Here is an 18690-nt window from a genome sequence, read left to right as displayed (position 1 = left end):
AAAGATTACATTATAGTTCAGTATGATATTGTTTTATAGTACAATATAAAAATAATTTCTTCCATTTATTTCTCTTTTTCTCTCTAAATGGAGAGAGATTTCCTCATTTCTAATTTGCTTTTATTTCAAATTTAAACTTTGTCACCCACATATAGAGAACAAACCCACGTACTGGATAACTGATTAAAAAAAAAGGAAACTTATGAATACATACACATAGACACAAAAAAATGACAACACTACTTTACCACTTTTATCTTTTATTGTGGAACTGAATTTGTTTCCTTTACATCAAATATCCTCAATGGAAGAGGGGATATTGCACACAAATATCATAAAAGCACTACATATTACTTTCACTGGAAACTAATTTTCTACATTAGATATGACTGGATAGAATAGAAGTGATGCAGGAGTATAAGACATAATACCATACACAGCTGCAGACTGACACAAACACCATTCAGAACAAGAGAGAGGAGTGTGTGAGGTGCTTCTCAGCCAGCAACAAGACTGTTAACTTTCCAGAGTTTGGAAGATATATGGCTGCATGCAAATGTGTAAAAGCGTACTGTACTTCATAATTGTTTTTTCCCTGTTGCAATTACAGCCCAGTCTTGAATGGCTAGCTCCGGTCAGCAGGAGCTCCTAGCTAGTTTAGTGCAGAGAAGCGTTTTTTTTTTCTTTTAAATATTTTTATGCTGCCTTTTTATTTTGTTATTTAATTTTTTGTAAAGTCACAAGAAACAGATTTTTTTTAAAATAGCAAACATTTTTAACCAGGTGACTAATATAATTGCATCCATCCAAAAAAATGCTTGTCCCTAGATTGCTTTTAGTGTTTCATTCAATTATTAAGTGAAAAGATGAAAGCTTACAGTTTCTTTCAAGTGTAAACATTGTATTTCTCCTTTTCTAATAAATCCAGACCAAAAAAAATTACCATTTCTCTCAAAATGTCATCACTGAGCAAGAACCTCTGGTGACAGATGTATTAGAGAGGCATATGACAGAAAGGCCAAAAATGTACAGGAGTAGCTTTTTGCGGCTGAATTTCTTGTGGTGGGAAGGGTTGAAAATTCCATTAACAAATTGATTTGCTCTTAGCAAATGAGTATTGGATGGTTCCTAATATATGTTATTTTAGACGGTTAAAAAAACATTCATATACACAGCCTGCTCCATTCAACACAGTAGGTAAAGTAGAAAAAAAATTAGGAGGGGAAGATGGAGTGAAAAGTAGGAATCAATACAGTCAGTCCCACCACAAGACTTTATTTAAGAAAGCATGCAAGAGAGGATCTGCTTGAGTCTGGGAATGGGATGTGATCTCAAATGTCAATTCTTTGTTGAATTTCTTCAGCAGTATAGTACTACCGTAAAGATCATGATTCGGGGATGCTATCATGGTTAATACCATCATTAAGCAGAGTGTTCTTTACACTCAAATATTGAATCTTTATCATTAGAATAACCAATATCAAACCATGCTCCTAGAAATCTGTGCTGATCAACAGCACTCACCATTAATGTACATGGTACATTTTGATGACTGTTACTAAACTAATTGTGTATAACTATGACTAGCACAATTAGATTAGTTTCACAGGCAGGAAAGGCATTAAGGGCAAGAGGAGCTAATTGAGAAGTTAGTATTTGTGTGACACCCAAGCTTGGTAGCCTGGAAGAGTGGATGAAGTAACTATTACCATGGCTCCTAGGAAATAATGTCTGCCAATACACATCAACTGGACTGGGTTTCTTAATATTCCTGTAGCAACAAAAAACCACATACAGTTTAAGATTGACTGTAATCTGGTGGGTTTTGTTGTTGTTTTTATTTAATAAAACCAGTATTTGAGCCATCACGAACTTGCTTGGGGAGCTGGAGATTTAAGGCTTGCTTCTGATTTCATTTGCACTACAGTTATAGTCCTGTAACTCCCTTGATTTCAGTGAAGTTATTCTAATTCATACTGGTGTTAGTTTTAGGAGTATTGCTCATTGTTAAATAGATTTTCTACCAAAGGGGAGGCACAAACCATTCATAATCTTGACAGGAAGTCTGGGGGAAATTGCTCCCCCCCACCCAACAATTTTGAAATCTTACCCTACATAAGAGAGTAGACAAAGCAGAAAGAATTGCTGTAGAGACAATACAACTAATTCTGCCAAATATTTTGCCTTGAGACTACATTTTACAAAATAAATGTTTAGTAAATGAGTATGAGCTCAGCAAACACCACGTGTTTTCATAATCCATTTCCCTCTGTCTTTTGTACCACAATCAGTTATTTTTTAGGATTTAAAAGGTAGAACAATAAATAAAATAGCATTGCTAGAGACATCTAACAAAAATAAAATATTAAAACAAAAAGCCTCAACATTTGACAAACAATAATTCACAGTTTTAAAGGGGCTCCAGGGGCCCAAATTTAAAGGGCTCTGAAGTAGTAATGAAAACATCATAAAATTAGCAGTGCAAACATACACCTAATGAAACAAAAATAAACTAACCATGTTAACTTTTAAAATAAATTATAAGTAAAGAAAGTAAAGTGAGGTCACAGTTCACTACTTAGTGGAACTCAAAGCCTGCTCTAAAGGTGAATTGTACAGACCAGTACAAATCTCCATCTATCTTATTGAAATTCTGATTCCCAAACCTGTTAAAATGTAACAATAATTTCTTTAGGGGTAAAGCTTCTGAGACAGAATAATTCAAACATTCCTAAATAGTGGACTGATGGTTATGGTGTTCCTTTGGAAGTGATCTGCAGATACTGGGAACATTAAAAAAATGCTTGACTTGGTTCAGCCTATCATTGCTTATTCCATCTTTTTTACTTGTCTGGAAATTGAAAATCTAGGCTTCTAAAGAGTAGTCAATTAGCATTTCAAATCCCATTTTTGTGATCACTGAAAGATTAATTTTATGGATTCCCCCCCCAAAAATTCTTGGCAGTTAAGTATTTTCAATAAATGTTACTACAATATCATACTTCATTCTCACCAGAACCTTAAACAACATTATGCATTTATCTTACAAAACTACTAAAAAAAATTCCCATCAGCTGAAATTTTTTTCTTCGCATTTTCCTGTAAATGAAAATTTTTGTTAAAAAGGCATCTATTAAAAGTTCACGCAGAGTTAAAAAAAATTCTTCTGTACATTTGTTCCCATATGCACTCTTAAATTAACAAATAAAATAATGTCAGACAAAGGAAGGTAAAATACTGTACAGACTTGCAGAGAACCTTTTTCAACATCCTGTGTGTTTCACTAAGTTTTGCATTTCTGATACTGGACACCACTTCAATCTTGCTTCTACAGTACAAAAGAAGCTTTCAAAAAAATGTCTGTCTCGTTTTGTTGAGCTGTCCAGGTGCACCAATGAAGTGTTCAGCTAACATACATAATTCATAGCACCAAGCCATTTGACCAATCAGATAGGCTCCTAGTACCACACAAGCACACTCACACTTCTTTACTGGTGTAACTATAATCCTACACAGATGTTTTATAAACTTGCTGTCTCACATTAAAAAATAAGTGCATTGAGTTTCTTTGTACATTCAAGTCACTTTCTAAGGCAAATTGTCTACCATGTATATGTACTCCCAACTGCTTTGGTATTTTGCATCAGTTAATTAACTGTTGATGTGGGTGTTTATTCATGCAGATTTGTCAATTCTGAGTGGACTAAGTGGAATTTCACTGGGAGCATGCCTTAGACCAGTATGTTTGCATGTTAAAAGAAAAGTTTTAGAGTTCTGAATGGGGTTCAAGCTACTTGCATATTTATTGTGAGAAATATGTCAGTATGCAGAGTTCAAATTAACCTAGGTAACGGCTTAATGAGTGCTTAGGTCTTATATCCCTCCAAAGCCACATTCCATTTCTTTTTTTTTCCTACTAACTTAATTTTGTAAATCAGACCCCCTTTGCGATAGCTCAGACTGATACAAATGTAAAACTTTCCTTTCACGTGAGAGCATAAGCAGACTGCAGTAAGCGATACATCTATTGCCATAAGACTAATGCAGACCTAATTATTTATTACCTTCTCCTCCTACCCCTCTCTCTCTTTCTCTCTCTCTCTGTGTTGCTATTGAGGGCAAATGCCTCTACCTGGCAGAAGTCAGTTGGGTTTGCTAGTGCATGGTTTCCAAACGTTCAGCGGAGATGAAGCTGGATCTGTAACTGCAGTAATTTGAACCCTATTGTGGGAATACTGTTATTTCCCTTAGCAATCAGCAAAGACTGAAAAATGTTAGTGACTTGCATCACCATGACACAGTATAGCATTTGGCAGGTATATAGTTCAGCAGTTGAATTAGATGGGTTGAATTTTTAGAAAAGGCATTTTCAAATTGAAGAATTTCTGGATACAAAGTTTAATGTTGTGATGCATGGCCTTGTTTTTACAGTTCAATCTTGCATGCAGGGAAAGATTCATCTTGCATAACAACAGTGCTGCTGCTTGCCAAAACCATGATGTTAAGATCCTGCTGTTTTTCATGGGTCTCTTGATACCATTCTCTCATCACTTCTGAATCATGGGTTGGGATTAAAGTCACCTACGATACAGAACAGGAAAACAGTTAGCTGTCTTAGTCTTAAGTCAGGCAAAAGGTAGGGTGGGGTGGCATCCCAGGGGACCTGCAGCAAACCGAGTGGACTGGAGCATGCTACTTAGCACACTCCAGCCAGCCTTCACATCTCCTGTTTCAGCATCCCCACACTTCAAAACGGCCGTGGGTGTGGTTGTTCAAAGAGCTTTAGTTAAAGCACCCCCACCAACATTTTGAAGTGTGGGGATGTTGATATACGAGATGCTGCAGGTGCTTTAATTAGAGCAGCTCTCCGAGCCGCTTTAATTGAAGTGCCACTCCCCTCACACTTCCGAAGCATGTGTAAAAAAGCCCTCAGAGACTAAGTAACTCAAAAAGGCATAAGATTTTGTAAGCAATAGCCTACTTCATCAGATGCTTTGACAAGTTATGACGATGCTAAAATGAGCATCTGACCAAGCAGGTTACCTACAAAAGCTTATGCCTCTGTAAACCAGTTAGTCCACCCTGCCCTACCTTCTACAATACAAAATAGGGATTGAATGTTTATTATATGAACCATTAAGGCAAATTTGAAAAAAGGACAACTTTCTTGGTTGTTAGTGTAGGAAATCTTGCAGCACTGCAGTGATAGTAGCTCCTCAAATACACCTTTTATATGCACGTAACACCAGACATTGTTCCTAATAAATGAAAAATATCAAGTGTTAAGATGAACAAATTATATTTTGAGCAAGAGATATGAGAACCCACAGAGTATAGCATAATACTAGACAGCAAATAGATTTTAATTAACTCAGTTTGCACATTGTCCGTTTCATGATTCACCTACTAATACAAACCCCAAACAATTATGTATCTCCTGCGTTTGTGCATCGGATTTCTGAATGGATAAAATATTAGTGGTAGTGTTGGAGTGATTCTATAGCCACAATGGTCCAGGAATTATGAAAAAAGCAAAGATTGTTGTGAGTGATATCTTTTATTAGACCAACTGAAGATTTAGAAAATTATTTGAATGCAAAATGTTGTATTGAATCCTCTTCTAGTTAAAAGTATTATGAATGTACTGCACTTGAAAGCTTGTCTAAGTCTATCCAAATAAGGGAGTTGGGCCAATAGAAAACATTATTGTGATCTTAATCTTTAAACCTAGTTGTCTATGTACTTGGTTCTTTTTTAGTTACTCAGATTAACTAAACTGCCCAGGACTCCTTTTGTATCATAAATATTCAAGCCTCAGACAACTACCATTGCTTGCACGACTTGGCAAACCATCTAAGCAAGTACTTTCTATCTGGCCTATAGGTTGTGAAGTTTCCAAAAGCTAAGCCTGTATGTCACTCTCGTTAAAAGTTTTATGAGACAGTATTTAAATATCATTACAAGAAGAGACCCCCTAACCAGCACTCTTCACAAATTTTCAGGTAAGTGGCTTCTCATGGTTCCTATGGCCGCTTTTCAAAAGGATTTGAATTTGCAAGGAGAAATACTATAAAACAGCTTACCTGCATGTTACCTTCCCACTGAGCCTTGCCCTCCAGCAGGGAGTCCAGAACTGCCCTGCTGGGTTCTTCAGCAGTGGGATCATTCCCACTCACCACGTAGTAGGATGACCTCACCCTCTTGAAAAACTCGACATCAACATTCTTGCTATTGCTGTGGTTGGGGATATACACCAGGTCCAAATACACTGGAGGTCCTGGAGGCACGGCTATAGATTTTGCTGGTTTAGTATTGCCAGGGCCTTTAAAAAATAAGCATAAAAGCTTTTTGTCACTTCTTAGTGAAACCACACTTTTTAGCTACCATTATTATTGTAGAGGTGACATTTCTCTTTGCGATGCATTGATAACCATCATATAGCTGCTGCTGTCTTTCAATGACTCTGAAGCATTCATGCCATTATCCTATTTCAGCTAACATCATGTTCCAGCATGTTTATATCCCAAATATATGTTTAGGGGAAGAAAAAGAAGAGAATAAGCTTAACTGGCTGCATAGTACAATAGGAATTCACTAGTAAGTCTAGTCAGTCATTTGCCAAATTTAAGCAAAATATGAATTTCCATGTAAGGATCTGATTATTGCATTATCATTCAATGAATATGGAACATTTTCCCCAGTCCAAGGTACTGTATTTCCTGTGGGCATGACAATAACACAAATTTGACACTCTGCCCATTAAAAGTATTTTAAAATATTTAAAATTAGTGTGGTAATTCAAATCCAGCTCCATGCAAGCTGTCACAGTTACTACAATGTAACCATATGCATGGGCAATTTCAGTGGCATTTGTCTCTCTCTCATAATAATATACAGGAAGCCTTGGAGGTCTGGTAACAGCATTAGAACCCTTAGGGGTAAAAAACACCATTCTAGTAAGGCCTAAATAGCTGAGGATATGCTGGGTGTATTTCAGGGTTGCTGCAGGAGCTATATCAGTGGGTCTATGAAGACCAAAGGCAGAGAGGACCTGGGAGCACAGTGAAACCTTGTACAGTGTCACCCAAGGGAATCAGCAAAATTGACTGCAAAGTAGAGCTTTTAAAAACAGCTGTGCTAAACTGCACTAGTAAACTCACTGGGTTATTTTCAAGGAATGACTTAAGAAGAGGGACTGATTTTTAGTGTAGATGATCTAAAAGATTACAGTATTTCAATGGGAGTTAAGCTTTTTGGGAAGTGTTCCACAGATTAGCCCCACATACTCCCCATGTACGGGTCCCATCCCCTTCCCCTACTCAATTGGTTGTTCTGTTTTCTGTTCCCTGCCCTACCCAATCTGTTTTCTCCTCCCTACCCATTACTCCCTGCCTGATTTGCTGCTTTGTATTCTGCTGCTGTGCTGCCTGGCCCCTCCCTGGTCTGCCATGGGCCACACACAAAGGCTACCCATACCACTTGTGGCACACGTGCTGCAGACTGGCCACCCCTGCTGAATGTGGAGAATGGAGGGATGATACCATAAGGAATGAAAACATGAAAACTAAAGGAAATTTTAATCAGGCCCAACTTTATATCTCTCTGAACTGTAAAAGAAAGAGGGCTAAACTGACATGTACACTTGCGATTCTGCCTTGCATACAACATAAAGGTATAGTATCCCACTTCAAAGTTCACATGCACAAATGTGCTGAAACAACTAAGCATCTAATTACTTCTGTGCACAAAGCCTTGAGATTAGAAATCATCTGCGGTATAGAAGAGACCCTTTACGCACCTGTCTAAACAAAGGCATATGCAAACATCCAGTCTGTGGTTCACCAAACACAGCTGCATATGGATTAAGCACAGGTAGTTAAAGCCATATATTGAGAGAAACTCCTTTTTGCTATTGAATTTTAATATATGTTGTTCACCTTAAAAGAAGGCTTAACCTCTTGATAGTCAGATACAAATACTATAAAAAGAAACTGCATTTGCTGTGCATTAGCTCATGGCATGAACACACAATCAGAATTTAATCAGTGACTGAATTCAGATGTTCATCAAATGCATGCTCTCCTCAGCAAGATACAAAGAAGATAGTTAATATTTCGTAAAATGGCCTGGGCACAACATTCTCAGAGATGTGCTGAAGTTTAAGGTCAGAAAGACCTCTGCATTAATTCAGGAGACTGGATGGGCACCTTGCTGGGGTCACCTGACCCCAGTTGTCATCCCTGCTTGGTGCAGGGGGATGGACCCACTGATCTTCAGAGGTCCCTTCCAGCCTTACAATCTATGAATCTATTCTGAATAATGCAAGGCACAGAACTTCATTGAATAGTTCCTGCTTCAGGTCCAATACCTATGGTTGAAATAAGGCATATATTTTAGAAAAAATTCCAGTCTTGATTTAGTGATGGAAAATCTACCACAGCCTTTGTGAAAATTATTCCAATGGTTAATTAACTTCATTGTTAAAAATGTGTGGCTTTTCCTAATCTGAATTTGTCTAGCTTCAACTTCCAGCCATTCAGTCTTATACTTCTGCTGCCAGACCAGTGGCTGATAACCCTGTCAAGCTATGGGCTGTAACAACCCAGCTCTGGGTCAATACGGGCTGAGGGGCTTTGGCAGTACAATAGCAGGGAGGGAGAATCTGGCCCAGGCCTGTGCCAAGGCTGTGCAGTAGGGAGCTGTGCTGGGGCCAGGTGGCTAGAACCTGAGCCCCTGCCATAGCCAGGGTGGGGAGAAGTGGAAGCTCTCAAAGTTAACAGCATCTTCTTGAAGTGTGGACACTAGAACTGTACCAAATATTACAGTGATGGCTGTTCATTTCATCCTCTTGTGTCATAATCAAGTACATCTTACAGCTGGATGTGTAAACAAGAACATGAGTACTAGGAAGCAAGGGGCAGCAGACAGCATACATAGGAGGAAGCTATGGATAGAAGAGAGTTGGCTTGCTAGGAATATAACCTAGCCATGCTGCTTCTAGATAGTCAGAGCAAGAATGATGGAAGGGCTCTACAGCCTATTTCTCCTATCTCGCATGATCAGGAGGCAGCAGGGCAGACCCTACGAGGACAGGCTACGGGACCTGAACCTGTTCAGCCTCCACAAGAGAAGGCTGAGGGGGGATCTAGTGGCCTGTTACAAACTAGTCAGAGGGGACCGGCAGGCATTGGGGGAGTCACTGTTCCCCCGTGCACTACCAGGAGTGACCAGGAATAACGGTCACAAGCTGGCAGAGGGTAGATTTAGGCTAGATATCAGGAGGCGCTACTTCATGGTCAAGGCGGCTAGGGTCTGGAACCAACTTCCAAGAAAGGTGGTACAGGCTCCTACCCTGGGGGTCTTTAAGAGGAGGCTAGATGAACACCTTGCTGGGGTCGTTTGACCCCAGTACTCTTTCCTGCCATGGCAGGGGGGCGGACTCGATGATCTGCTCAGGTCTCTTCCGACCCTAGAAACTATGAAACTATGACACAGGACAATATTAGCTTAAAAAAGCAGAATCTCCTTATTTAGGGTGGGGGAGAAGAATAGTCTTTTTATTAGAAATAAACTCAGTCTTACTGCCACTTCTTCTTTGCTGCCAAATTTCCAGACCTATGGGGAGCCCAGGGGCTGGATAACATGGCCCCTGATGGTAGGTCACCTACAGGGTCAGGCTGGTGTGCAGTGTTAAGCCTGCATGCAGAATCACACCTGCAGTTGACCAACCCTATTTATCAATCCCATGCTGGATATGGCCCACGGACGAACCCTTGGCCACTCGTGTGGGCCAGAGGGTTGGGTGTCTGCCACTGTGATAAACCATTTGAAATTTATTTTGTAATTTAAACAAGCAACAACAAATAGAGGTTTATTGTGTTTGCTTATCCAGCCAGAGTAAATTACTTACTCCTTGAAACAAAACTAATGAAATGCAACATATAATAGGTTGATTGATATCTGAATTAAGAAAATAATAATGTGTCTACATAAAGCTATTCACATTTTAAACTGCAATTTTTTTTGTATTGACAACTGAAAACCACAGTATTTTATTTCAGTATCTGCAGGAAATAGTGTATTCCAGAGATCCTTGATTCTACCAGACCCTCCCTGTAAGCCCTGCAGGCAACTGTGACTTTTCAGACATTTACCCTGTATATATATTTTAGTATTTCTTTAAATACACAGGAACTTATCAAATGATTTTATCTTTCTACATACTGAGACAATCACTAACCTATGATTGCAGCCATATTACACAGGAGTTTCCTTAGATAATTACCAGTACTCTGAATACTGTTTTGATTTAGCAATTTTGATTTGTATAGATCTAAATCCATAAAACAGTAAAAAAAAGCTAAGAAACATCTTATTTCCTACTATACTTATAGCTCAAACCAATTACGAGCATTTCTTGGTCACTGTTTAGAATAGATTACTATGTTTAGATTTTATTTATAATGAATAAAATAATTAATCTTATTGCAAAAAATGTAATTGTTCATGAGGTAATATTTATAACTGGGCAGTCAACTAACAAATTGGATGATTAATTATTGTACTCTTTTTATTTAATATATTTCCTCTAATTATTTGATTTCTGAGCAATTAATTATTTTTTACCCCTAAATAATTATTATTATTATTTTCCCAAATATTAAAAGAGTCAATTCAGATAATTTTATTAGCTTATATGTGGTTTTTCTACTAATGGCATTTATTGAAGATACTGATTTGTCCCAAGCACGTCATAAGCCAGATTGTCTGCTGAATGATGCCAAGTCAAATTTGACTCTGTTGCACCTGCTGAGAATCTGGCTCCACGCCTCCTTCTGATTCACATAGCTTACCTGCAGTTACAGACTTTGCTGACTTGGATGTTGTAGAATTTGTTGCATTCTTGGCCTCCTTATCTTTCTCCTCAACACGAGATTTCACTTCTGGAGTAGAGACATTTTTTGCTGATTTCTCCACAGACTCCTTCTTTTTTGGAGAAGCTGTTTTGGAAACTTTGTCCAAAGACTCCTTTATGGCTGGCTTTGGTGAAGCCACCTGCTTTGATTTGCCATCACTTTTTTTGGAAGGAGAGGAAGACTTGGTCTTAGTACCCTGCTTTTTAGTTTTTGTTTTTTCTTTCATATCCTTCTTCAAAGGTTTGCCCAAGTTTTGATCAACAGGCAAAGCTTCTGGGTCTACCATTGAGACATCTGGGTGTCTGGGGGAGGGACTACGGTCTTGCATTGGGACTGGCAGAGGGTCAATATGTTTGTATGTAATGGTTTTATCCGTTGGAATAGTTTCTGATTCATCTTCTGAGTCAATGTTAGCATCTGCAGTGATGGAAGGGCATTCTTCAGTCTCTGGGGGAACATCTGAATCGGTCTGAGATGGAGCAGACTCACTTACAGAGGTGGGAGGTGTTTCATCACACTGGCGTGCTTGCTGCTTTCCTCCTGAAGGTGGCTGGGCTCCCCCTGACTGAGTTAATGGCTTTTCTTGTTCTTGAGACTGCTCTTCACTTGCAAACCACTCCAAGGGATTTGGGTTGATAAATGAGGGTGAAAGTTCAGTTTTGGGATGCTTATATTCGCAGGAGGACACTAGGCATAAATCAACATCTTGACGAATTTCTGCAACAGATGACTTCTCTACAGCAAAGTGTGGGTCTGTCTCATAGGAATAAGTAGCAGCTTCAGGTGACCTGGTAGTTTTCCCACTTGTCTCATAAGAGTAGCTAATGACTTCAGGTGACCTAGGAGCTTTCCCACTTGTCTCATACGAGTAATCCATGACTTCAGGTGATCTAGTGGTTTTCCCAGTTATTTCATAGGAATAATCTGTGGCTTCTGGTGACCTGGTAGTTTTCCCTGTTGATGTATAGGAGTAGCTAACAGCCTCAGGGGACCTAGCCATTTCCCCAGTGGTTTTGTAGGAATAACTCATTTCCTCTGGTGATCTAGTAGTTTTCTCCGTTGTTCCATAAGAATAACCCAGGACTTCAGGTGACTTGGTGATTTGCTCAGTTATCTCAAAGGAGTAATCCATGGCTTTAGGTGACTTGGGTTTCCCAGCTGTCTCATAGGAGTAATCCATGGCTTCAGGTGACCTGGTGTCTCTCTCTGTTGTCTCATAGGAGTAATCTACAGTTTCAGGTGACCTACTGGTTTTTCCTGTTGTCTCATAAGAGTAGCCAATAGCCTCAGGTGACCTGGTGGTTTCCCTACTAATCCCATAAGATGAATAACTAACATCTTCTGGTGATCTACTAATTTTCTCTGTTGTCTCATAAGAATAACTAAGAGATTCAGGTGACCTGGTGGTTTTCTCAGTTGTCCCACAGGAGTAACTAATAACCTCAGGTGACCTGGTGATTTTCTCTGTATCTTCTTTTTCTGGGGTGGCTAAAGGCTCTGGACTATGCTTCACTAGAGAGTCTTGTATTGTGTCATCCTGGTAGCCAAACACTTTATCTGCAGACACATGCAGTGAAAGGGATGGTGAGTGGCTAGCAGCAGCTGTTTCTTTGATTGCAGGAGGTGAATCTGAAAAACTGGGAGAGTATAAAGGAGAAGATTCTCTTGGAGTCAATGGAGATATGTCAGACTTTGGTGACAGCTTTTCTCCAAGGCTCTGCATTTTTTCTGAGGTAAATGAATGCAGTGGCATATCTTTAGGTAGCATGACACCAGACAGAGAGTCCTCTTGCAGTGGAGAAGTTACTTGTGAAGGGGTATGTGCTGATGAAGTTGAGGGTGAAGCCTCTATTTGAGAAACTGAAATAATCTCTGAAAGATCCTTTTCTTGAGAATATGATGTTTGCTCCACAGGTGATATCTTATGTCCAAAAGCAGGCTCCTGTATATCTGAAGGGCTATAATCTACTTCAGTGGGTCCATTTTCAGATATGTGGTGTATACTAGTACCTACTGTGGGATAGTCAGGAGACTGTCTGCTAAAGTCCATTGCTAGTGACTGCTCTGGAGACTCCTGACCATATTCTACAGACATGGTAGACTGTTCAGGAGATCTGTGTTCTTGCACTGGTGTTCTGGATTTTGCTGTTTTAGGTGAAAAATCTGGTGGAGAAATGGACATGGGTCTTGGACACTCTTCCTTAGATGGAGACATTTCTGTTTCCTGAAAAGTTGTTGGTGTTTGCACAACTGATACAGAAAGAGAGTCATCAACTTCAGTAGAATGTGGTGATCCAACCTCTGCATGTAAAGAAGGAGACACATCATCAGTAGTTGGTTCTGGGAATGAACTAGTAGCAACAGATGCTGTGGAAACTGAAGCAACACCCTCTATGTGAGAATATGTATCTTCTGCTACAACTTCATCAACAGGAGTTGCAGATTTGTCAGAGACTGTACCTTCAGAAATTGACATTTTGGTGTCTTCTTTTAAAGATCCAAACTGACTAATATCTATTTGTGTAGGAGACACATCTCCTGTTAACTTCTTTTCATCCAAAACCAGTGAAGACTGAGAACTGGTAACTTCAATGTCCTCTGTTTTTGTTTCTAAACCAGCTTCCTCAGTTGGCATGAACTCCATACTTTTTTCATCTTGTTTTTGTTGGAAAAGCCCCAGAGAGGTTTCTTCAGAAACTGGGCTTATCTCAACAGAAGATGATTCTTTTTCACTTTTCTCCTCAGAAGGACTCTCAAGCTCTCTGGCAGCAGACTTCACATCAGCACTCAAAAATGTATCGTATGAGGACTCTGAACCTATCAATGGTGGACTTCTTAGAGGAGAGAGGACTTTTTCAATAGGCGATTCTGAGTCAGGCACAGGCTCATCCATAGGACTTATTCTGGGTTTTGAGGACTCATCTTTGGCTTCACTAAACTCAAATCTAACTGGAGCTTCTGCTGCCTTCTCAAGAAGGTCAGAAGGAAGCTGGCTGGTTTTTTCATCAGTGGGAGATTGATAATAAGGCGTGTGGCCAGCACTACCAGCAGCAGACTGTGAAGGAGACACTACTTCCAGTGTTTTATCCTCAGGGCTTGCACAATGCTCTTCCATGATTTCTTGAGGTTTGTCAGGCAATGCAGTGAGAGTAGCAGGTTCAGTTGATACTTTAATCTCATTGGGAGTTAGAGAAAAATTCACGCTCCGTTCACTTAGTGGTGTTTTAGCAACTGGTGATGGAGGGGACAGGCTCTCAACTGGACTCTCAGCTGGGGTATGCTTTTCATCATGATCTTCTGGAAAGGTATCTCTGACTTCTAATTTAGCAGTGCTTTGGATTTCACTTTCCCTTTGACGGTAAATTTCTTGGAAGGAAGATTTGCAGAATCTGTCTTCCTCTAAGGAAGAAGGTGGTGAGATGGTAGAAGCTGAAGCATTATAATCTTTACCTTCTGTGGCTTCTGTTTTTGATCCTTCAGACAATCCATTGAAAGCATCAGGAAGTGGAGAGAGTTTAGGTCTGGAATATTCTTGAGAGTAGAGTGTTGTCTCATACTTAGTTATGTTTACATATTCTTGAGAAGGCGATTCACTTTCCTCATTGTTCGTTTCATCACTCATGACATCCCTAGGTGTTGACATTTCATCCATTGGAGTTGGCTCACTAGATATTTCAATGGTAGACTGAGTATAACCTGAAGTAGCAGTGAATTCCTCAGGTTGGTCTTCTCTATTTTCTTCATCAGAAACAGTTGTTTCACTTTCTGAACCACCAGGTAAAGTCTCATCGTGGATAGAAGTTGCTGGTTCAACAGCTGGTGACTGAGGCTCAGAGCGTTTAGTTGGTGTTATTATGAGTAGGCCATATTTATCTTCTACTTCACCAGCCTCTGCAGCTTTGTCTACTACAGCCATAACATAATCTTCCTCAGCTTCTATCTTTTCAGTTTCCTCTTCATCTCTAATATTTTTAATTTTTATTTCCCCTTCAACTTCCTCTTCAGTTTCTTCAGTTTCTGCCTTTTCAACTGCTGTGTCTTCAGGTTGCTCCTCCCCTGCCTGGTATCCAATCTTTTCTACATGCTTCTCTTCTTTAGCTTTAGCATGGTCATCTGCTTTAGTCATTATTTCTTCTTCAGCCTCTCCTATTTCTCGTGCTTCCTCTATATCCTTTTTTGTGATGCCCAGAGGTGCTTTTTCTTCTTCTTGTTCCTCAGCCTCCTCAGTTTCTGCCTTTTCTTCAAAGTCACCTGCTTCAGATGATTCTTCAAAACCTGTTCCTTCATCTTCAAACTTTTCATTGTCTTCAACCCTGTGCTTTTCTGTGGCATCCAGCTCTTCTGGTGTCTGTTCGCATTCACCCTCAGCTTCAGTGGTGGTTATGCCTTCATCAGGAGATTCAACAGGTCCTTCAATATCTATTTTTTCTTTCTGGACTTCATATGCCTCCTTCTGTTCTGTTTCAGCTAGTTTTTCTTTATCATCTATTAGTTCTACTTGAGGCTTTGCTTCTTTTACTGTTTCTGTCTCTTCAGCCTTCAATTCTTCAAAATCCTTTGTTAAATCCTCTGGTGAAGACATAAGGGATCTTTCTGCTTCAAGTTCTTTTCCACTAACTGCTATTCCAGCAGCTGTTACTGCTGCTACTGTTGTGGCAGCTGCTCCCACTGCAGCTATGGCAGCTGAAGCTTCACTGACTTTGATCTCTTTCTTTGTCACCTTAACTTTTCCTTTTTCCTTTGGTTTTCCAGCAGGTAAAGATTCTTTTTTAGCAGGCTCCTCCTTCTTTTGTGGTTTAGGTTTTGCTGCTGGCTTTTTGGCTTCAGTTGAAGGAGCAGGTGTTTTCTTAATTTCTTTTGGAACCTTTTTGGTGTCTTTTTTGGTTTCTTTTTCTTCTTTCTTAATTTCCTTCTTATCCTCTTTTTTAACCTCTTTCTTAGCTTCTTTTGCAGGAGTTTCTTTCTTTAATTCTTTCTTAGCCTCCTTTTTCTCTTCCTTTTTCACTTCTTTTTTAACTTCTTTCTTGATTTCTTCTTTTTTAGGCTTTTCCTCTTTCATTGGAAGTGTTTTTTCCTCTTTTTTAGGAACTTCTTTCTTTGGTTTTTCTTTTTCCTCCTTCTTTTCTTCAGCTTTTACTTTCACTTCCTTTTTCACCGGCTTCTCCTTTGCAACTTTTGGTTTAACATCTGCTGCTTGCTTTTCAGCAACTTCAGATTTCACTAACTGCTCCTCCTTATTTGCCAGCTCTTTGTCTGTCACTGCAGGTTTCGTCTCTGCTTTTACTGGTTTCTCTTTTTTCACTATGGCCTTTTCTTTGCTTTCCACTTTCTGAGGCTTTTCTGCAGGAGTAGGCTTTGTTGGTTCAGGAGATTCTTCTTTAGACTCTTTTCTGATAGCCTTGGCTGGTGGTGTCTTTGTGGCGGGTTTGAGACTTTCCTTGCTGTCTGTTCGCTGTTTCAACTTGGCTTGTTTCACTGCTGGACTAGCTATGTTACCAGTTAGGTCTTTTTGGGTGACCATCGGTTGTTTAAGGAAATCTAAATGTTTAAGTTTTTCTAGTCCTTCTAAAATGTTGTATTGGCTGCTGTTTCCAGGAAACAGAACTCTGATAATTTTTTCTGCAGGATTTGCTGGATGCCATACAATCAATGATGAGACAGAAGTCAAATAGGACACTGGAATGTCTAGCTCCTGACCAGTTGGAAGCACTAATTCGGCTTTTTCTTTGCTGGTACCAGTCCACTGCTGCATAAAATACTGCATCTCTTTGCTGTTTTTGACTGGATTGAGCACATACATCTCAAGTTTGCCTACTCCCATTTTCTGAAATAAAATAATAGGGTCAATTGCATTTCCTACATTTCTAAAGAGAGGTTCTGGTTTCATGGACAATTTATTTAAATACTGGAGAGTGAAACAAGCTTCTTCTACACTTCTTTTTACCCTAAAATTTGGATCCAGGTTTTTCAGGTTTTCAGGTACATTGAGGAATACAACTCCTAAATCGGGTGAGATCAGATTTTTCATCCAGTCACTGTTGGTGGTAGAACCTTGAGACTGTTCCTCTTCTAACTCCGCTATTTTTCGTTGCAGCATGCTGTTGATTCCTGGCAGGTTATCGTCTCCAATGTGTGTGAGCAGAATTGAATCCACTCTGTCCAAATGTCGGATAAGTTTCCAGAAGCAGGATTTTCTTTCAGATCCTCCATTAATAAGCATATTGAATCCATTCACTGCAAACAATGCAGAGTCCCCTCTTCCACCTGGGAAAATATAGCAACAGGGTTTTGACAGCTTCAGGAAACCTCCTGAGGTTGGCGGCTCCAGAATGTCAAAGGGTGATGGCACTTCTACTGATTCGGACAGATACTCTGTGAATTCAGAAAGTCCTTCCATTTCAGGCAATATGGAGGCAGAATTGAGTTTAATATTGATGAAGTCTTGAAGGTTGTGTCTGTCAAGGTTTGAATTTTTCCAATCCCCTTCCTCAGGACAAAACAGAGTTAAGCTGGCTTTGTTGGCAGGGTGGGTAGTGCTCAATAATTCACCAATCTATCATTATAAAACAAGAAGAAACAAAAGTAAGTGTAAATTTATTTTTAATAATATAAATGTCAAAGAGCAAGGCTGTCTTCAGCAAAGTACTAGCTATAAGCTTCAAACTAAAAACAAAGTATTCCCTTATGTTCTCTTTTGCACTTGACTGTAGCCCATTCTAGGAGTCAAAGAAATCTGTCACTAACATTCCTGTACTTTTTTAAACTGAAAGGGCCAGATTGTGCCTGGACCCTTCTGAGTGCTTTAAAGAAGAGAAGGGCACTAAGAGATCTGCCCCCCTCTTTCTGCAGAGGGACTGGATGCCACAGGAATCTTTACATTCAGGGACTGTAAGGATTGTCTAGGCCTAGTGCTACCAGAAGTATTCTTCTTTGCAAATGGGCTGTGATGTGCTCCTCTTCTCCTAACTAGACAACAAAGCTTCTCACCTAGGGAGCACACACTGTGCCCTTTTTACAAGGCACTAAGTATCTGAACCCCACAGAAGCTCCAAGCGGCACCTAACTCAGCTTGCCTTCTAAACCTGAGTTCTAGCGGCATCTTGCTCCACCACCCCCATGTAGAACTCATTCTGCAATTTAATATTTATTATAATGTGTTTTGAATGGTCTGGCTCCAGAACAGCAGGCAGCATTCCAAAATTAGCCTAGCTGCTGGCTAGCTCTTGACAGCACTACGAGTCAATTTACAGCTTCAAAATTAAAAAGGTTTTGTCCTCAACTATTTTTAATATTGCTCAGTTTTTGAAATATGGGACATAGGGGCAGCTTTTCATAGTCTTAGTGAAATAAGAATAAATTTTGCAAATAAACTGTCTTTGAAGGAAAGAGTTGGTATCAAAATATTTCCATATGTAAATAATGCAACAGCTACTAATTTACAGCCTTTGTATACTAATATTAATGTTATCAATTAATCTTTGTGTAACAAAACAGATATCAACTAATACATATGTAAATTCATAGCTACAGAAAGAACTAAAACTGAGTGTTCGTGGTTAAAAATACTTTAGGCAATATTTTGATTAAAAAATTATGGACCTTGTTCCAAGCTCTTTTACATGAAGGATAAATCTAGAATAACTCCATTGATTAAACCTGTATTTAACAGCATTCAGCAAGCTGATGCTGAAATGAAGGCTTGGTTGAATAAGAAGCCCTGTGGTCTAGTACAAAAAACCATTGTTATGTTCCAGTTTGAATTACAGACATATAT

At 39.4% G+C, this 18690-nt stretch overlaps 1 protein-coding gene across 1 annotated transcript in view; it reads right to left on the bottom strand.

Annotated features, from left to right (window-relative positions):
- Positions 1-243: 243 nt before the first annotated feature.
- Positions 244-18690, bottom strand: part of MAP1B (microtubule associated protein 1B) — a 128112-nt gene continuing 109665 nt past the window's right edge. The window contains exons 4-6 of the mRNA XM_019517664.1: positions 10854-17469; positions 6084-6322; positions 244-4581 (exon numbers count right to left, since the gene is read on the bottom strand). Of these exons, the coding sequence (XP_019373209.1) occupies positions 4426-4581; positions 6084-6322; positions 10854-17469 (7011 nt within the window). The 3' untranslated portion in view covers positions 244-4425. The remainder of the gene's footprint in view (positions 4582-6083; positions 6323-10853; positions 17470-18690) is intronic.

The sequence above is a fragment of the Gavialis gangeticus genome, unplaced genomic scaffold (genome assembly GCF_001723915.1).
Source record: "Gavialis gangeticus isolate Ggan-Ray unplaced genomic scaffold, GavGan_comp1, whole genome shotgun sequence".
Lineage (NCBI taxonomy): Eukaryota > Metazoa > Chordata > Crocodylia > Gavialidae > Gavialis > Gavialis gangeticus.
The sequence above is the reverse complement of the archived record's forward strand: the minus strand, read 5'-3'. Positions and strand labels throughout refer to the sequence as shown.